Raw genomic sequence first — 21240 nt, forward strand, 5'->3', positions numbered from 1 at the left:
CTCACCAGGCCACGCCACGCCACGCCAGTAAGCCCAGCCACATGTGGCTGACTCTCTGTGGCTCGCTTCCCTGCAGACAGTGACGGATGGAGCCCTGGTGGCCCTATTCTAAGACCCCTTGAGGATGGTGGGGCTTCACGTAACAGACCTCAGACTCAGCCCTTCCACACGGCAGGCTATTTCCTTCCGTGTTCACAGCTTGAGGCTGGGGCAGAGGCATGAGCAGTCTCCCTGGGCTAACGGGGGAGCAGCGTGTGTGTGTGTGTGTGTGTGTGATTTAGATCACAGCCCCGAAAGCAAATTCAGTGTCCTTAAAGAGGTCAGGCCTCACCTGGCCCTCGCAGCAGTTCTTTCCAGCTAAAAGAGCAGTCAGCAGCCCTTGTACCTGCTCTGATGTCAGCTGCCATCATACTTCTGTTCCCAGGAAAGACGCCAGTGACATTCTGTGCTTGGGGTGAGCAGCCTTCCTAACTGGGCCTCTTGCCAATGCCTGGAAAGCCAAGTGAACAAGGCGTGTTTCACTTTGCCTTTTTTTTCCTTCTGACTTTTGCTGCCTTACTAGTGCGGGCCGACTGCTTCCCGGTAGAAAATGACATTGTCCTTCTTTTGTGGTTTACGGCAATTATCTTTTTTTCAAGGAAGCCCGGCACCTCCTGCCTTGCCTCTGAGATCGAACCAGGACAGGGCGACCGTTTTTGGTGATGCCGCTCAGGCACCTTTTGGATGAACACCAGCCCAGCCCTCCTGTGATTCTCCTGTCCCGTGTGGGCAGAGCCCGGAGGCCTGCTGACTATGGCTACCAGCATCTTAGCAGACAGAATCAGGGTCTGCAAACAGACACGGATATTGTCAGTTTCAGAGACAACCGCATCCAAAAGGTTTATTCCTGGCTTGCAAACAAACCCCACTGACCAAACTCCCAAGTCGCTTTTTATTCAGCTGTCATTAAATCACCCACATAAATACATATAATAAATACAAAAACAGGATTTTTTTTTTTAGTCTTTGGTATGTAGAGCTTTTCTCCTCATCTTATTTCCCCGCCTTCCCTGCATCCTAAGCCCATTTCCTCAGGTTCACATTATTCCTTTGGACACCAAAGCAGCCCAGAAGTAAACTTGGTGCCCGGACCTTGAAGCGGTCGGCAGTCTGGGTCCCGGGCGCCTCTCGGGGGCCTGGGGAGGGCCAGGCCGTGGGGACTCACACATAGTCGTTCAGCCTGTACCCGCTGTGCGAGGCCGAGGTGGCCGAGGGGGCCCGATTGTCCTTGTAGGCGTCGGGTGGCCGGTAGGCGGGCGCGGTGGCCGTGCCGGCCCGGGGCTGAGCCTGGTAGGGCCTGGAGGGCGCCTCGTCCTGGCAGGACAGGCAGAGCAGCGTGCCGCCGATGAGCGACAGGGACGAGGAGATGAAGCCGAGGTACAGGGCCTGCCCGATCTCGAACTTCATGCCGCTGGGCAGCAGCGGGTTGTAGAAGTTCTGCACCACGTCGTGGGTGGTCCAGGACACGGCGACCATGCAGAGCAGGCCGGCCAGGAGGAAGAGCACGCCGCCCAGCACGGCGAACGCGGGCTTGGCAGGCGTGCCCTTGGCGCAGCGCGTGCACTTCATGCCGACCACGGCGCAGGCGCAGGCCACGCCCGACAGCAGGCAGGAGATGACCATGAGCGCGCGGGCCGCCTGCAGGTCGCGGGGCAGCGCCAGCAGCGAGCGGTAGATCTGGCACTGGTAGACGCCCGTGCTGTACCACACGCACTCCATCCACAGCCCCTTCAGGTAGGACACGGCCGTCAGGATGTTGGTGCCCACGTGCGCCGTCCGGCGCCAGTGCGGCAGGATGGTGGTGATGAGCGTGCCGACCAGGCCCAGGAAGCTGAGCAGGAAGCCCAGCAGCTGCACGGCCGCGCTGCCCATGACCTTGCTGGCGGTGGCCGCTCGCTCAGGCGCCCGCAGGAGTCCTAATGAAGCCGGGAGGCGGGGCGGGGGGAGAGGAAACGGGTTAAAGATTATCTCGATGCATCTATTTCTGCCACCGAAACGGCCATTTCCATAGGCGGTTGGTACCACGATTAACATGTTTTTAAAAATAGTTTCTGAGACTTGATTGGGTGAACGAATAAGCGGCTCGCCTAAGACACTTTCCCTGGAAGGCCAGAGCTAGAAGGGGTGACAGCCGACATCTGGCTGGGCTGTGCTTTCCCGGGACCCCGGGGAAGGACCCTCCAGAGACCCCACTTCTCTCAGTACTTAGCAACCCCACGTGGGAAGTTTTGTCTTGTGTCTGCCCTCAAACTCTGCTGCATTTGAATCTCACTTTATTCTGTTGATCAGTGATCACTAAGGTTGTTAAATCAACAAATGGACTGGTAAGTCTTAAGGCGTGTGCCGCTTATGACTTAGAAAATAGCTCAGACTGCCTGTCAGGAGGAGACATTTTCTGGAAGTGGGAGACTTCCCTATGTGCTCATAGGAGGGGGTTTGGCACCATAGGCGGGTCAGACGCCGCCTCCCAGAATCCCAGATGTGACCTTAGAGATTATCCACTGACGCCAGGGGAGAGGAATGACCAAGGTCATCAGCTCCTTAGGCGCTGCAGCCAGGACCACAAACCAGTGACCCTCCCCTGCGGGCAGGGTACCTCCTCTCACACCGCTCTGAAGAGGGGTGGGCTTATTACAAGACAGGCTGCTACTGAACATTGTAACCATGGCAAAATCTCAAACACTTCTTGGGGAAAAGGACCCAGCACGTATGTGGTATGTAGTGCCAGGCGTATCGGGGATACTCGGGAAATATTGGGAGGGAGGAAGGAGAGAGGCAGGGAGTGGGGGAGGGAGGAAAGGAGGATGGAAGGGGGAGAGGAAGGAAGGGGAAAAGGGAGGGAGACCAGAACTGCCTGAGTGGAAACCACCAGCTCCTCTCTCCTGCCGGGAGCAGAGTAAGGGGCAAAAGAAGAGAATCCCACCCTCTGCGTGACTCGGGGCGTCTCTGTCTTTAAAACAAGGGAGCTGGACTTCATGGCCGCAGAGTGTCTTCTGATTCTGAAGGGAGGAAAAGGGAAGCTTCTCTGCTGGTGCCAAGTCACTTCAGCGACCCAAACTGGTGAGAGTTCGGAAGGCAAAACCCGCTTCTTCCTTCTTTCTCAGAGCAGTGTTCTGCAGTTAAGCGCAGGAAGGCTGCAGGGAGCCAAAGTGGGCCGGGAGGGCGTCGCCCAATGCAGATTCTCTTGCGAGCTGTTTTTGGGGTGCCCCAGGCCCTCTTGGCTTTAATCCTGGGTCCGCTGTAAAGAAATCTCCCACTAAATCACGATGAAGGATTTGGTTAGTAACAGGTGATGCTTCCATTGGAGGCCTCTACGATCATCTTGCTGGATTTAAAAATCTACACCTGCATGTCTTAGCATTGTTGGAGATGATCTTTAGATCTGTCCTGCTTAATAGACAAACGAGATAACGGTGAGACAGCGTGGTGCTGGACAGGACATCAGTGGTCTCGGGGGGGACGAGGTCGGGGGTTTTGCTGATGTTAAAAATGACTGTTTGCTCAGGACCCTGTGTTCTTCACTCACACCTCGAGCTGATCGGCCACAGGCGTCTTGCGAAGCTGGCTTTCCTTAGGAAGCCTTCTTCCCTCCATTCAGCAAGCACTCACTGCAGGTGCTGGGCTTGTGGGGCGGGGCAGCGGGGGGAGACCCCACAGTCCCTGCTGCCCAGGGAGGGGCAACTGTCCTGTGGTCCTGTGGGCGGCGGGGCCCACAGAGGGTGCCGCTCTGATGTGCGCCGCCAGAGCTGCCGCCGCCCACCTCCTGGATGCACTGGGCACCTGAGCAGAGCTGACACCGAAAGCGCCAATTTACTGGGCCTGAATGATGCTCGGCCCTGGGCTGAGCGCTCACACACGCCTCCCAGTTTATTCCCCACAGTTACCCAGTGAAGCAGCAGCTGTTACCTCCTCTGCTTTCCACGTGGGGAAACTGGGTGCAGGGGTGAAAGTTCTTTTTCTGGCCTGGCTAGTATTTTCCCCGGTTTAAGTCTTCCTTTCTGAACGCAGTAGGACTGAAGTTAGCGTGAGGGCCTAGGGGTGGTGTCCTCGGTGTATCCTGGGGGAGTTGACTCTCCCCCCCCCGAAGATGTCCTTTTACAGTGGTTCAGGTGGCCAGGGTGACGGACTTTCAGTGCTGAAATTGGGACAAGTCCCAGGCAAACCAGGACGGTCGGTTCCTCCAGGGAGCCTGGAGCTGCGGATTTCTCCAGGTGGCCTCTGAGATCCTTTCAGTAATGCCTGAAGGCCACCTCCAGCCTGGTGGCCCCGCTGTCTGTCCCTGGCCAGGGCCTTCTGAGGCTCCTCACAGCTCTTGCTTGTCAAGGTCAATCATTAAGCCCACTGAGCCTAAAGAATGCGGCATAAAAGCTAAGCCTGCTGACCCCATTAGTCTAGGGAAGTGGACCAGAAGTTTATTGGATGTCTAAATATTTATGGAGAGCAACGACTGCTAATTTTAGAAACCATTAGGTTGCTATATTTAAACTTGTGCTTGAAGGATTTGCTAATTTAAGAAGTGAGTGTTAATGAGCCCCCAACTCCCAGACCCCAGCCCCCCACCCCTCTCCCCCTAGTTACCAGCAGCTGCTACTGGTGTTAGGTCATAATTCAACTTCCCAGCAACCACTTTTCACTTTGGGGCCATTCGATGGAAAAACAACCTCAAGCCAACGAATCTCCTTGGAAACCACATAAAACTCATCGCTGATGCTTCGGAAGGAACTTGCCCAAGCATGGCCTCCAGGAGGGGCAGCGCGTGGAGGGTCCAGCTGGCCTGCAGTTGGCTTCGTCCACGGGCTGCCCTTTTCCTGCAGACGTGCGTGTGCTTGTGGAAACATTTGCTAGAGAGATGTGCGTCCAAGACAAATATGGTTCTAAGAATCAGGTTCCAAAAAGACCTCGACGGGCGGGGTGGGTGGGGCTGTGTGTAACAAGACGACGCATTGCAGAAACAGACATCGGGCCTTGCGTTTGGGTTCACAGAGCCCCCAAAGCACGCTCCTGGGTGGGCAGTATGTGGCTGTCACACCTGTGAGCAGGATTTAGGGCAGTCCTTCCCAGTGGCTGCTTCTCAGGATGCCGTGCTGGCAGGAAGTCTCGTGGAAGACAGAAATGCCAGCTAGGTTGGAGAAGATCTGGTAACTAACTGTAGGACTTCTCATCGCTGGTAATATACAAACATAACTGGGAATCTCCCAGAAAAGTCTCGCGTGTGGCATCTCCTAAGCTCATTTGACTGGAGACATCCTCCCCCGACTCTGCCGAAGGACAGCTTAAAGTCAAATCACTTAGGCAAGTGGACTTAGAGGATGGAAGTCTGTTGCAAGTTTAATGGAGCAGTGATGAGATAGGGTTGATTTAAAAAAAAAAAGATAATCTTGATTTGGGGGAGGGTTGAATGAGCACAAGTAGGACGGCCAGCAAGATGCTCTGATGTGTCCCCAGTAGAGTCTCAGCAAACCCCAGGGCTGTAAACGAATGTGCAAATCTGTGAAGGGCAGCTGTGAAAAGCACCAGGGCTGCTGTCGCCCCTTACACTGGATCTGGTTTTATGAGCACCAGATCTGAAAGGCGAGGGTTTTTTTTTTCCATATAAACTTTTATGTTGTCTCCTTCCTCTGTTGTCCATGAGCTACATTTTTTTAAAGGAAGGAATTCAAAACAAACAAAACAAAACAAAGAACACGAGGCAGGAACCCAGAGCACATGGTGGATTTTCTCCCAGCCTGCCTGGACCCCAGCTGTGTCAACTTTGGAGCTTTGCCTCTGAATTAGGCATCATTTCAACAGCAGTGACCGGTGGGGAGTGCCTCACCGGGATGAGGGACAGATGGGCTGTTTGCCCGGCCCCTACTCCTGCTTCTCTACTGCCCTGTGTCCCTCAGCCCCTACTATGAAGAGCTCTGCTATGGACACGTGTGTCCTTTGTCTTTTCCACACGCACTGCTGAAGGGAATGGCAGCCCCGGGGCAGGAGCAGGTTGTACCCTGAGAGACAGGGCCCCAGCCAGGTGTGTGGAAGGTTCTATACCCACAACCACCTGGGCAGAAGAGTTGGATGATTTGGCCTCCCGAACCTCATTTCAGCTTCTGACCAGCCTGCGGTCGGAGTGGATTTAGAGCCGGTTGGGAATGGGCCATCCCATGCATGGCTGCCCCACGGCCTCCTGACACATGTTGGATCCACTGTGGAGACAGCTTGGACTTTGTTCCTAGAGCTTTATCGGAAAAATGAAGAGCTGCCTTTTAAGGAAGATGGTCATTGGACTTTGAAAGAATGCAGAGTTGCCTCAACTTTGATGTTCAGCAATTGAAGAAAACATCTGGTTCAAAAAATTGTAATGCTGAGAGGGATAGATTGGGAGTTTGGGATTGACATGTATACACTGCTATATTTAAAAAAGATGACCAACAAGGGTCTACTGTATAGCACTGGGAACTCTGCTCAATACTCTGTAATAATCTAAATGGGAAAAGAATTTGAAAAAGAATAGATACATGTATATGTATAACTGAATCACTTTGCTGTACACCTGAAACTAACACAATATTATTAATCAACTATACTCCAATATAAAATAAAAAATTTAACCAAAACCTGTAATGTCCTCCTTGTCACCTCATTATATCAGTAGTTCAGATATTTCATAAATGCTAGACCTTGGGAACTAGGGATAAACTCAAGGGAGATTTGGATTCATCTAAATGAGCTACATTAGCAACACTACCCAACAGGAGAAAAGAAAAAAGGACTTTTATGGTCTATCAGTATAAAATAACTCCAACCAGTAATTCCTAAATGACATGTTGGATGCTTGTTTTCTTCATAGTGTACAAAGCGAGTGGATCTCTTTCCTAGAAGCTTAGGTATACTCCAGAGGTGCTATTTTAGTACATCTTTTTATACAAATATATAAGAATTATGACAAAGTGATCAAGTAATACCTTGGAAAAACCATTTCATATTCATTTAGGATGGGCTGGACTGTGGGTTTTTTGGCTCTAAAAATGAAGTTTCCTTCATTATTATTCCAAGCTTTCTGTAACTTTCCTTGGGTTATTTTTCAGACTGGCAGGCATCTGTATTTTAAATTTATGAGGACCTCTATGCCATCTACACATGGTTTGGAAGAACCGCAGTCTTTCCATAAGAGGCAGAGACAGAATAACTATATAATTAACTTATTACTGCCATGATAGTTGGGGCTTGCTAATATTATTCAGGAAAACCAATGTGAGATATCTTGTACAAATCATATAGAAATGACAATTTATAGGTTAAAACTTCCCCTCTATTTTGGATGAGTAAAGAAAAATCTATTTTTCATAACAAGAGCTGGTTTGGGGAAAAAGCCTGTGTTAATACTGTATGAAAATCATGGTATGTGGTTAAGTGCTTGCAGAGGCCATTTTCAACTCAACGAGATTGAACAAACTATTGATTTAGTGAAAACTACAAGCTTAAGTTACCACGACCATAAAAATTCTAAACCATTTCCCAGGAGGCATTATCTCTCTAATTTCAACTCACCAGAATTTCATTAGAATCCATTAAAAATGCAGTAGATCAACATGTTAAAATGAAATGATTGAATTTCATTGAACAAAAAACCCTGGTGCCTTTGCATATGTGTTTTTTCTGACAAGATAGTTGTGTAGATTTGCTATGTTGTTTTCATTTTTCAGGGGACAGGTGACTAAAAATCTGCTGTGCAAGAAAAATATTAGAAAAGCAAAAAACACCCCATAGGTTGTAAGGTTTTTTTCAAAAGTGTTAAATGATGATTAGATGACTAATAGTTAAAGTGTTCTCTAGGAAGGCTTTATATAAGAGATGCAATGGGTTGAATTGTGTCTCTCCAAAAATGTGTGTTGAGATCATAACCCCTAATGCCTCAGAAAGTGACCTTATTATTTGGAAATAGGGTCACTGCAGAGGTAATTTTTAGTTAAGATGAGGGCATACTGGAGTAGGGTATATCGCTAAACCGATAAGACTGGTGTGTTTATGAGAAGACGGTTATGTGAAGACAAAGACATAGGGAAGACACCATATGAAGATGGAGGCAGAGATTGGAGTGATGCTGCTACAGGCCAAGGAGTGCCAAGGAGGACCAGCAGCCACCAGAAGCTAGGAGAGGAGCCTGGAACAGATCCTTCCTCACGCCCCTCAGAAGGAACCAACCCGGCTGACCCCTTGACTTTGGACTTCTGGCCTCTAGAACTGTGAGAGAATACATTTCTATTGTTTTAAGCCACCTACTTTGTGGTGCTTTGCTATGGCAGCCCTAGTAAACCAATGCAGGGGATCACTGAATGGTGGCCTAGGGGAGTACAGAAAAAAAACACTCATGTCTGAACATGAGAAGTGGGTTCCCTTCCAGAGCAGGCACTGAGCATGGTCTGATGACTTCATGTCTGCCACAGAAAACAGCAAGGCATTGGTCAGCTTCATGTCTGAAAGTGTGGAGGATAGAATCCAGGGAGAGGGAGAGAACACAGGGAAAGAGGAATTTGGAAGGCCTTCTGTAGCTGTAAAAACTCAAGAGCGAGTGCCAACTACAGTAAGTAACCCATACGGTGGTCAGATGACTCAGCTTCTCCAGATTGGAAAAGTGTATGAATCCACTGATCCCCCACAGAGTTTGAGGGGCTCAGTTCTCCACTTTGTATGTAATTGGCTGGGCTGCATCCAGAGACATGGCAGACCTTTTCAGGCTGGATGTCTGGTTTTCTTAAATCAACATGTTTTGGTTTCACAGACCATAAAAACCCAAATTTGGGGTGCCGGCAGGTTTGGATAAGGCAGCTCAGATGGTTGCCCAGGCTTTCCCTTGGAAATCCAGTAGAGCTCAGTGGGACCTCCCTTTAGGACTTACATCAAAACAGAAATGAAGTAAGTAACAGGACATTGTCTCAGCTGGGCTGGAAACCTCCATGAATAAGATAACTATTGGATGGATTTTGTAAGCCTGTGAAAATGATTTATTTGAGCACTGAACTGGGATTATATAGCAGTGACTAAAAATGTGTCAAATGAAAACATAAGACTGAGATTTACAAATGCTAAATAAAATACAGCTAAAAAATGATGTTTAATGCTCATTCTCTGTAAATTTAGCCTTTCAAGCCCAGGTGCACAGAAGCTGTGAGTTATTAATGATAAGAATAAAAACAATCACAGCTAAATGTCCTGAGTGTTTGTGATATGCCAGACCTGTGCTAAGTGTTTCCACTGGCGCTAACTTATTTAATCCTTCAACAAATCTGTGATGTGCATGTCATTGTCCTTGTTTACAGATGGAGAAACTGAGGCTTAGAGAGGTTAAGTAACTTGTCCAAGGTCACACCTGGGCTGAATCAGGGATCCTAATAGGAGAGTCCTGTGATCACCCAGGTAAGAGATGTTGGCAGTGACAAAGGTAGATGCTGAGAAGAGGTTGGTTTCTAGATACATTTGGAGGTGAGACAGGTAGGGTTCGCTGATGGCTTAGCTGTGGGGTGTGAGAGACAGGGGTCAAGCATGGCTCCAAGGTCTTGGGCAACTGGAAGAATGGAGTTGCCATTTATCGAGGGTGAAGACAGTGGGAAGTGGGAGGATCTGGGTTTGGAGGGTGAGGGCAGACAAGAGGAGTCTTGTTTTAGACATGCTGGGTTGAGATGGCTGTCCCCACCCAGTAGGGTAGGGGGATACTGTGGTTGGATGTATAAGTGCAGAGTTTGGGGAGGGCACAGAAGTGGAGAAGTCCACTTGGGACTCAACAACATAGAGACAGGATCGAGGGAATTCCCTGGCAGTCCAGTGGTTAGGAGTTGGTGCTTTCACTGCCGTGGCCCAGGTTCAATCCCTGGTTGGGGAACTAAGATCCCACAAAACAAAACAAAAAAAAGAGAAAGAGACAGGATTGAAAGCTGTGAGACTGGGTAAGAGCCCCTAGGGAATGAGTGTAGACTCCTCTGTAGAGGAACAGGTGCCTGATGACTGATCCAGGAACCCTCCAACATCAGAGATGGGGGTGATGAGGAGGAACCAGCCCTGGGCCACAGGGAGTGGCCGGGAGGGAGGAGACAACCCAGAGGGAGAGCGGTGAGCGAGGACAGAGATCCAAGTTGGAGGGAGTGTCAAATCATCAGATAAATCACGTCATCTGAGCATGGAAATGATGGTTAGCAACATGAAGGACATCGGAGACCTTGACCAGCTCAGTTTCAGCAGAATGATGGGAGTGGCTTCAACAGAGAGTCGGGATAGGGGCACAGGACATAATGAGCCCAGAGAATTCCTTCAAAGACTTGGACCATCAAGGGGAACCAGGAGATGAGGCAGCAGTTTGTAGGGTGGGGGCTCTTAATCTGGGGTTCAGGGCCCATAGAATTCAGGGTACCTGTCAACTTGGATAGAAAAAAAAGTTGCATGATTTATTTCATCAGCTTCTCCCTGGAAAGCCTGTCCTTGTGTTATGAATAAAGGCAGCCACCTACAGCGATCTTAACGGTGCCTGTGAGTTGATCACCGATAGGAATCACTCATAGTTCGCATTGCTTTATAGGTGTTGCAGATACCGGGAAAGATCATTTACCATCATTGCTATTTCAAAACTATGGTAGTTATAAGACCCCTGCTAGGTCTGGTAATGTAATGCATTGATAGAGAAGCACATAAGTTACTATGAACAAAATGATTTTAAAATATTTCGATAACTGTATTTCAATATAATTGGCTTCCTTTATAACCCTGCATATTATTTTATACATTTAAAAGTATTGTTCAGGGACTTGCCTGGTGGTCCAGTGGTAAAGAATCCACCTTCCAATGCAGGGGACGCGGGTTCGATCCCTGGTCAGGGAACTAAGGTCCCACATGCCGCAGGGCAACTAAGCCCGTGCGCCACAACTACTGAGCCCGGGCGCTCTAGAGCCCGCGAGCCACAACTAGAGAGAAGCCCACACTCCACAACAAAGATCCCGCGTGCCACGACTAAGACCCGATGCAGCCAAATAAATAAATAAATACTAAAATAAATAAATAAAAGCATTGTTTGGAGAAGAGATACATAGGCTTCACTAGATTGCCAAAGGGATCCAAGGCAAAACAAACAACAGCCCACTAAACAACAGCAACCTCAACAACAAAAGAACAAAAACAAAATAGTTAAGCACCTCTGCCAATGGGATGTGTGGTCAAGAGAAGATCTTTGTTTTGTTCTGTTGCTGATCTGAAGATGAGAGAACCCGAAGCACGTTTGCCTGCCTTTGGAAATGATCTGGTAGGAAGGGAAACATTGACGATGTTGAGGAGATGTCCTTGAGCAGAGCACAGGAGGGACCCGCGCACACACCTGGAGAGGCCAGTTCAGACCGGAGCAGGAAGGAGGCCAACGTGGGGAGCCTGGGGGATGGGGCAGGGAGCACTCGGTGATGTTCTCAGATTGTCCCAATTTTCTCAGGGAAACAGGAAGCAGTCTGATGTGTTGAGAAGGAAGATGGGGGAGAAGGTGTTGAAGGTTTGAGTGGAGAGAGAAGGGATGCTGTGGTCGCCTCGGAGAACGGGAGCTCAGTGGACTAAGACAAGGTCAGCAGGAGATGCCCGTGTGAGGCCAGTGGTCATGAGGCTTCAGTGACCACAAGCCGCTGGACAGCCTTCTCCAGCACAGTCAGCAGGACCACATGGCCCTGGAGTGGGCAAAGGGCTGGACTCAACTCAGTGGGGATTTTTCTAGGAGAAATGGTGAAGGGAGGGTGGAAGGGAGATTGGGGTGTACACAGAGGAGTGAGTGTAATGGTGGCTGACGCTGGGGAGGAGGGCAGGGAGGACAGGAAAGAATGAGCTGTAAGGACAGGAGATGGTGGCCGGAGACTGGGACACGTGTCACTGTGACCTCGGTGGGCAATGGTGAGCAGTAGATTAAGACAGTGGGAAAGGATGGGACCACCGGGGAGGGTGGAAGAAAAGGACCACCGTGGATATGGAAACACCATGAATTACTGAGAACAGTCCGTAATCTGATTGTTTCACTATTGTTTGAGAGGTTACATCTCCCTGATTACTGCCCTGATTACTGACTTATTTTCCGCCCGTGAAGGTGAGAAGAGGAACGGCACACAAGTTGAATGTCTGCTAAGTACCCTCTCAGTCACGGTCAAGTCAATCTTGGCCTAGCTCTCAGTTCTGCCCTTTATGTCTTTCACCCACAGGGCTGCTGTGTGATACACATATTGTTCCCGGAATTCAGTCTTCAACATCGTTTTTTTCATAAAGCCACCCTCTTTCCTTGTCCCCCGACACCCTGTTCTTCTCTGTCGAGCAGGAGAGAAATGCAAGATGGTAGCTTTGCACTTTTGAGGATAGACTCTGAGACACAGGGGAGAGGAATCATACCAGAACCTAGCCGGGAAATGCACACACTGCGTGCTGGTGTGCGTGACCCCAGATAACTGGACAAATAAATTGTGGGGCAGGTCTCTGCAGGAGGAGAGCTTCCTGGTGTGTGTGAGAGGCGGCTGGACCTCAGCCAGGTGGGAGGCAGCTCTGCTCTGGTTTCGCCCTTCTGGTCCCCCAGCTCTGCGTATTCCAGCCAAGGAACCCGAATTCAGCAGCTGTCCACTCCCCTAATGCGTCAGCATCCCTTGGAGAGCTTTAAAAAGACCCCGATGCCCCAGCCACCCCAGAGAGCACGATTCACTGATTGGGGTGGGGTCCGCATATGGGGACTCTGGAGCCCCGCCCACACCCCCGGGTGATTTGGATGTACAGCCAGGTCTGAGAACCGCTGTCTTAATTGACGTGACTTGTAAAGGTCCTATCAGGAGCTTTAAGAGAGTTTCTGCTGTATTTAAAATAGATAACTAACAAGGACCTACTGTCTAGCACAGGGAACTCTGCTCAACACTCTGTAATAATCTAAATAGGAAAAGAATTTGAAAAAGAATAGATACATGTATATGTATAACTGAATCACTTTGCTGTACGCCTGAAACTAACACAACATTGTTAATGGACAATAAAAAAAAAAAATACAGGGACTTCCCTGGTGGCGCAGTGGTTAAGAATCCGCCTGCCAATGCAGGGAACACGGGTTTGAGCCCTGGTCTGGGAAGATCCCACATGCCGCGGAACAACTAAGGCCGTGCGCCACAACTACTGAGCCTGTGCTCTAGAGCCCGCGAGCCACAACTACTGAGCCCATGTGCCACAACTACTGAAGCCCACACGCTCTAGGGCCCATGCTCCGCAACAAAGAGAAGCCACTGCAATGAGAAGCCCGCACACTGCAACAAAGCATAGCCCCTGCTCGCCACAACTAGAGAAAGCCCGCGCACAGCAGCGAAGACCCAACACAGCCAAAAATAAGTAAATAAATAAATAAATAAATTTATTTAAAAAGAAAAAAGAAATACAAAGTTAAATTTATCAAAATCCACCCCCACCCCCCCAAAAAAACAGTTTGAAACTGTTTAGCCAAGAGTCACAGTACCAACGTCTGCTCTGCTGGCTGGCTCTGCTGGTTGACTATGGGCCTTCTCCGGGGTCTCCCAAGATGGGAACGGTTGGGCTCATCTGCTCACAAGCCTTTGTCCTCACACTGCCTCTGCGTCAGAACCTCGTCTCCATCCACCCGTCGTACCTGTGCTCGAGTCCCACACCCATCCTTGACCCTGCACCTCCATCTACCCCCATACTTCTTCCTCGACAGCCAAGCATCTAGAAAGAGGCAGTTCCCCTGTTCACCCCTCTGCCATCTGGATCCTGCCCTCCCAGTGCTTCACAATCCACCCAAACCTGTTCTTACCAGCTGGGTCCTCTTTCAGTCCCTCTCGGGCACTCGGCCCACCTCATGTGTTAATATCGGCCAAGAAGCTACCCCACGGGGCATTTCTATTTTCCTGGCTGGCCCTTGAAAACAAAACTCTCGCTGGCTCCAAAGAGTGTGTTCTCGCAGTGGCAAGAACGCGGTGGGGGTCAGTCCTGGAGGGAGGCCAGTGCTGCTTTGATGTATGTGTTTTGAAAACGTTTAAGAAGTTTAGAATGAATTGGGTCAGGTCTGAGATTTCAGCTTGCAGAAGCCCTTATGAGAGCCTTGAAGATGAAACAGTGCAAGATGAAAACATGGGGCCCCTTGTTCAAAAATTATTAGGAATTTCAAGATGGTGACTGCAGAGCATCAAACCAAGCAGGCGCCTTCCACAGCCCAGGGTCCCATGCGGCCGCGCAGGTGGCAGGCCCATGCAGCCTGGACGCTGAGACTTTCCTCCCTTAAACCAAAGAGTACATCTAATTTGAACGTTGAGAGGAATAAGAGACACTTCTGCAGTGTTCTGCAGAAAGAAAAATATGGTTTCATATGTTTGTTTTTCCTTCATTTAAGTGTAGCCCAGATGCCTCTGTAAATATCTGCCAAGGAGCAGCCTTTGGAAAACAAAGCTATTGCTGGTCTCCTGTGCCCAAGAGAGGCGGCCAACAGAAACAGACCTGGTGTTCTCAATCTCAGCTTCCATTTCTCTCTTGCTCCGGGGAAGCTGTAGGTGTGTGGGTGTGTGTGTGTACCTCCAAGTCCGGGGTGAACCGCTGCCTCTGGGTGGCTTGGCTCTTCACCCCAGAGACTCTGCTTATAGGCCCCCCCTGCACCCTGGCGGGGGGCCCCAGCCCCAGAGAGAGAAGAGGATGAGGTATGGGAGTCCCATCTGCTCCCTTCTTGCCTTCACCCCACGGGGGGAGGGTCTCTTAGGGCAAGCTCGGGGCGCCCTCCCAGCAAATAGCCCCCAGTGGAAAATTCCTGTGCACGGCTGCCGTCGGCTTCCCAGCAAAAAGCCTATGACTCTGGCAGCCGCTTGTCCTGCAGACAGTGTAAGGACTCGCCCCGGAGTGAAGATTATGAAGATCAGCTGGAGGGAGGAATGTTGGAGTTGAAAAGTGCCAAGAATCACTCCTGAACTGGCAAGATTGACTATCTGAAGTTTTAACAAAGACGTCAGGAGAAGCCTTGAAAATAGGCTTTTAGACTTCTTGTTCTGTGTCATGCAAGATATCCTCTGATATAAGCAAGAAAATGATTTTTTAAAACCAAAAAATTTGATATATTCGATTTTGTTGACCTTTAAAAAAAGACTAACTGGAAAGCAGGAAATATTTATAGTAACATTTTCATGGCACTGAAGGAAGAAACTGTCTCTTCCTTTTTACAGATTTCTCTGCAGCTGCTCAAGAGGCGTTGGTCCTATTATATAGATGGATAAGTGAAGCACGGTAAGCTTTAGAGATTTGCAAAGCAGATGGAGTCAGATAAGAATGGAGGCTGGCTTTCCGGTCAGACTGATTTTTGGGCAAACAGCTTAGCCGTATGTGACTCACTTGGCCATCTACATCGTAACAGCTGCTTCCCAGAGCTGTTTAGAAGATGCTAAGATAATATATGTATAAACCTGTAAGCCCTGTAAGGAAGGACACCCAGTAAGGCAAGGTGTGTGCTATTGAAGTTTTATCATTATTAGAGATAAATCTGTTCCGACTCCACTGAAGCCAACCCGGCAGGAGACCAGCAGCTGAGATGCTGGGAGAACTTGATGACAGGGCTGTGCTCTGGTTTCCCAAGACTTTAAACTTAGTGATTAAGAGATTTTTTGGCCTTGGGACTTCCCTGACGGTCCAGTGGTTGAGACTTCACCTTCCAATTCAGGGAGTGCGGGTTTGATCCCTGGTCGGGGAGCTGAGGTCCCACATGCCTCGCGGCCAAAAAAACCAGAAAACATAAAACAGAAGCAGTATTGTAACAAATTCAATAAAGACTTTAAAAAAAATGGTCCGCATCAAAAAAAAAGAAAAAAATCAAAGAGATTTTTGGCCTTGAAAGCAGCAGGAATTAAATCTCTCGGTGGGAACGTGCAGCCAAAGGCCCTCCCGCTCATTCTGGGAAGCCCGCAGCAGCCTCTGGGGATGTGGAATTCAAGGTAGTTGAAGGATCAACTCACGGATCGGATTGCATGGGATTTCCCCTCTTCGGTACCATTTTTTACCCTCACTAAGAGAGATCTATCACTTCCCCTCCCCTTCTCCAGTGTCTGTGTGCGCTGGGGGGAGGGGGAGGGCTGGGGGGAGGATACAGGGGAGGGTCCAGGCTCCCATGTCTGGAGGCTCTGGACCTTCACAGCGCACAGAGGGGCAGTGACAGCAAGCGCCCAAAGCTGACCGTCTCCTGACACCCACAGATCCAGTCCTCCCAGCCCAAGGCCCCACCAGCGATGAAAGAGTTCAGCCCAAACGCTCAGGAACTGGACTCTGTCCCTCCTGGCTCGTTAGGAGCCTGGCTGTCCCCATACCTGGTGCTGGGTCCCCAGGGCGCCCGAGGCCCACGTGCCCTTCTGCAGGGGGTGATACCAGCCACCTGGAGAACCCCCGCCCGCACGCAGAGCCCCGGACAAACGACGGCCAACCCCAAACCCTCCCAACTTGTCGCCTCGCCTCTCACTCACATGCACAGGTCCTGGCCACCCAGCCGCCTCACCAGGTCCCCGGCTGCTCTGGGAACTGGCTGGGCGCCGGGCGGCGTGACCCACGGACTCCCCAGGGATGCTGCCGCCCTCCGGTCTTCCCTCTTCCACCGACTGGAAGCTTCAAGGCCAGGGCCCTTGAGAAGATAGTGACTAGACAGTTACTGGGTCCTTTGGGAAGGGCCTGCGTGGGCACACGTGTCATTTGGTTGGAGGAGTTAACCATCCAACTGCCCCATGCACAGGATAAGGCCGCTGGGCCAAGGCAGACATTCAGGACCAACCAGAAATGTCATCTCTGCACTTTGGAAACCTGCCTGATACATGTGAGCATCGTCATCTCCTCCCTGAAACACCCTCTGGTGACTCTCCTGGACTGACAGGACAAAGCCTGGACTGCCCAGCCGGGGGTTGAAGGCCATCTACGGTCCAGCCCGGCCCGCCGGCCCACTCTCTGCGTCCTCGTTTCTCCACATCCTTGTTCGTGACCCCCCAGCAGACCGCCCAGTTCCTGCTGATGACCCACACGGATCCCCTCCTGCTGCCCTGCCGGCCACCCAGCCTGCTCTGAGCCGGTCACCCAGCCGTTGTCTCCACGCTGCTTTGGACTTTTGTTCTATTGAGCAATGCAGAGTTTCTCACCCTGCAGGCTGCTGGGGGCTCTGGGCGCATGCCAGTGAGTTTTGATCAATGTGCAACTGTTTTTTGGCTACAGTTGCAGATATGGGTGGTTGGGTGATGTCTGTCGTGGGGAGTGTGAGCTGGGTGGGTCCTGGGCACAGGTGGGAAAAGGAACGGGTTGCTATTAGTTTGAGATGAGAGACGTCATGAAGAAGGTGGCTTTGGGGGGACGTTCAAGTATGACTTGAGAACCCAGTGGGGCTGGGATTGTTATTCTGAAAGTTAGGACTGCGCACAAGGCTGGCCGAGGGAACTGGGCCATGCTGGGACGCCTCCAGCTACTTCCAGTGTGCTGCAGACCGTGCTGGGATCCAGAATGGCTGAGAACCACAACTAACTTGTCACACACATCTGTCCCTTCCTCATCAGTTCCCTCACGGATGCTCTAAGGGCAGCAACTCGGCTCCTGAGTTCCTTCCGCAGCTCCTCAATCTGTGTGGCTCTGGTTGGTGCTTAGAAAAAGACACAGCGAAGGAACTCAGGTGTGGGTGGATGGCCCTGGGTGTGGACCCGAGCCCGTCCCTGTGTCCCTGGCAACGGGCTTGGGATGACAGAGATGGGAGCATTTTGTGGCTGGGCGTTTGGAGCAGGGGTTCAGAAGTGTCTCTTAAATATCACTGATTGAGGATTGACAACCCAAATCCACATAGTTTTATTTATTTATTTAGTCTCTTCTCTGGAAATAACTGTCTTAAACAAGATCCTCTTTAGTTCGGGGTCATTCATAGGCCCTTATCCTCTTCTATTTAGAGGTTTCCCACTCTATCTTATATACTAAAATGCACCCACATTACCTATAATTTTATGCTGGGAGTTTTTGAAATTATCTTTATAATTTTGCTTTTGGGATGATTTGGCTACAAGTCATACATTTAATTCACAACTGCCTTTGATTTCTTGATATTGATCGTGTATTCTTGGGCAGTCTTGCAGAGAGAGAAAATGTAAACCCCCAATTCTGGTAAAATATCATGATATATTTAGGAATACTGCATTCAACAATGAAGTGGACATAATGTTATGTGTTGTACCCTTTTGTTAAAGCTTGATTTTCTCTGGAACAATTCATTCCTATTCTGGGCTGAAGTGTGAAAGCTCCCAGGCCGGTGGCCCTGGCCTGTGGTTCCTGATGGACAAAAGAGCCCTTCCTGGGCCAGAGGGCAAAGTCAAAGGGACACTCAGTGACTCAACTGAAGTATAAAGGTATCGATTCATTTAAAAAAAATTTTTATGTTTTAAAAAAATATTTTATTTATTTATTTATTTGGCTGCCCCAGGTCTTAGTTGCGGCACGTGGGATCTTTTGGTTGCGGCACGCAGGATCTTTAGTTGTGGCATGTGGGCTCTTAGTTGCAGCATGTGGGATCTAGTTCCCTGACCAGGGATCGAACCCCGGCCCCCTGCATTGGGAGCGTGGAGTCTTAACCACTGGACCGCCAGGGAAATATTCATTCATTGAATATTGCTCGAACTCCAGCACTTGTGAGCAACAGGGTGCTTGGTGAGAAGACAGACACTGGCCCTGCCTCTTCAGGCACGTGGAGTCACCGCACTAGTGACAATTAGGCAGGGAGGCTAGGCTTGGCGCTCCAGCCCTCCCCTCCTACCCAGGACCCTCATCCTTGCTCCTCCCACCTGCCATCAAAGTCTGCCCTTAGATCTTTTTTAACTCTAAGGTTTAAATGACTAATAATGGTTTAACATTTTGTCCCTCCCAGGAGGTATTTTTGAGTCTAAGAGATAAAGATTTAATAGTGAAATTTCAAGCACCAATCAGGGTGTAAAGGGGAATTTGGGGAAGGAGGGTGGCGAGCATTTTCCTAACACCCCCAGTCATTTCACTGAGTTAGGGCAACCTCTGTCCTTATGAATACAATGGAAGCCAGTAGATATTTCAAATTAAATGGCTGGACGGATGGATGGATGATGGATAGATGATGCATGAATAGATCATCTTTATTCTATCTCAACTGGCCTTTGAAGCCTGGTTCATTTTTTTCATTCCTCACAGAGCCAGGCTAGGGTCTGATACACATTAGGAAGTTGGTAGAAGTTTGTAGAATAATGAATTAGTAAAAGGAATGTTATAATTTTCAGTTACTATTTTGGGTACCCTTTGATTTGAGACACACACCAGCAACTTGAGTCTGAGTGAGCGGATTCAGCTATCTTGCTGGGATGGAGGCCACTGTAAAACTTGACCTTGCTCAGTTTATCGACAGCATAACCTGTCAGACACACAAGACTTCCATGGAATCCTTTCTGTGTGGTTTCATGTTACCTTTGCAGAGGTCCAACTTTCAGAGAATTCCTGGTATTAATAATAGCAACGATTACAATTGTACTGAACTCATTGTGGGCTAGTTTTCGTTTTAAGCACATCACATATGTTTACTAATTTTATCCTAAAAACAGCCCTTTGCTTTAGGTACTACTATTAACACCTGCCCACCAGTTTTATGGATGGGGACATGGAGGCTCTGAGAGGTTAGGTTACCTGCTCAAGGTCATACTAAGTGGTGGAGGTCGGATTTGAATGCAGGCAGATTGACCTCAGCATCTGGGCTCGTATCACTACAGAGTCGGCCCTCGCTATCTGTGGGTTCTGTATCAGCAGATTCAATCCACCACGGATCAAAAATATTCGAAAAAAATTTTTCCACAAAGTTCCAAAATGCAAAACTTGAATTTGCCATGTGCTGGCAACTATTTACATAGTATTTACATTGTATCAAGGTATTATAAGGAATCTAGAGATGATTTAAAGTATACGGGAGATGGGAATTCCCTGGCGGTTCAGTGGTTAGGACGCTGAGCTCTCGCTGCCCAGGGCCCCAGGGAACTAAGATCCCACAAGCTACGCAGTGTGGCCAAAAAATAAATAAAGTATATGGGAGTATATGTGCGTAGGTTATATATGCAAATTCTACACTGAGCATCCTCGGATTTTGGTTTGGGGGGGAAGCTGGAACAGTTCCCTGCAGATGCCAAGGGACAGCGGGGTGTGTGCGCCATGCTGAAGGTTAGCTGGCAGCTGCAAGCTCTCCTCGAACCCCCGCTACAGCCTGCGCAGCGCAGCTTCACCCACCCGTCTGCATGGACAGGCGGAGTTGTTTCTGACTCGGCTCTGCCTCCATCTCAGCTGGGTTCAGGGGGCCTGCGGGGAAGCTGAGGCCCTTGCCGGCTTTGCATGTCATAGCCCTCAGGCTGCACCGTGAGCAGGGTGGCGTCGCTCGCTATCAAACCATGGATCTGCCTTCATAGGAACTGCCCGGCTGGGCCTGGGACTGTTCCCAACCTTCTTCTGTCTGGGGTCACAGCATCTGCGTCCAGTGAGGTCCAGAGAGCAAAGCTCAAGGCAGCTGCCCCGTCTGAGACCTGTTTGTAACCACCCGGTGAAGGACAGGGGGATTCTTCTCTACTTATGGGCAATTGGGGAGCACAGGTCAGCCTTGGAAAGGAAGCCCCCATCTTTGGTTGAAAGAACATGAGCTCAGGTTTGGTGAGGATGTGGCTGAATGAGTTGATGGACAGCACCTTGTCCAGCACAGGGATCGCCGAAAGACAGTTTCGTCACCCCTTTGTGCAGAGGGCTGTGGTGGGCACCAGGTTGCTAAGGTGCTGGTTTGGGGGCTTGGGACATTTTGGGGTCCTGGCGTTGATGATGGCCTTATCTGGGGCAGGACCATCTTGGTGGCGGAGACTCCTTCCCTGCCTGCTGTTGGCTTAGGTGGCAAGAGAAGCCAGGACCAGCCCAACTGCAAGCAACGAAGAAACAACTGACCTCAGGGCCATCCCCATCCTGCAAGGGGCAGAGGGGGCGGGGACAGGTACCAGGGCAGGGCCGTATCCATCTCAGGGATGGGCACTCTCATCTCATCACTGAGAAGGCCTCAGGACTTGCTGACCCGCCAGGTGGAGGAAGGTAAGGGCAAGGCCGACCGTCCTTCTCAGACACAGTCTGGATTTAGAATTGGGGGCCTAGGGCTATTTTGCAAAAAGATATTTTCTCTAGGAAAATACTATGTGGTGGTGG

At 49.9% G+C, this 21240-nt stretch overlaps 1 protein-coding gene across 4 annotated transcripts in view; it reads right to left on the reverse strand.

Annotated features, from left to right (window-relative positions):
- Positions 1-473: 473 nt before the first annotated feature.
- CLDN14 (claudin 14) overlaps positions 474-21240 on the reverse strand; it is a 98771-nt gene continuing 78004 nt past the window's right edge. For 3 of the 4 annotated variants that reach the window (XM_057546156.1, XM_057546153.1, XM_057546155.1), the window contains one exon: positions 474-1955. In XM_057546156.1, coding sequence (XP_057402139.1) covers positions 1201-1911 — 711 coding nt within the window. In that variant the 5' untranslated portion in view covers positions 1912-1955 and the 3' untranslated portion in view covers positions 474-1200. Of the gene's footprint in view, positions 1956-16505; positions 17070-21240 lie in introns of those variants that run through there. The other variant, XM_007183748.2, reaches the window with a different exon arrangement.

The sequence above is a fragment of the Balaenoptera acutorostrata genome, chromosome 4 (assembly GCF_949987535.1).
Source record: "Balaenoptera acutorostrata chromosome 4, mBalAcu1.1, whole genome shotgun sequence".
Taxonomy (NCBI): Eukaryota; Metazoa; Chordata; class Mammalia; order Artiodactyla; family Balaenopteridae; genus Balaenoptera; species Balaenoptera acutorostrata.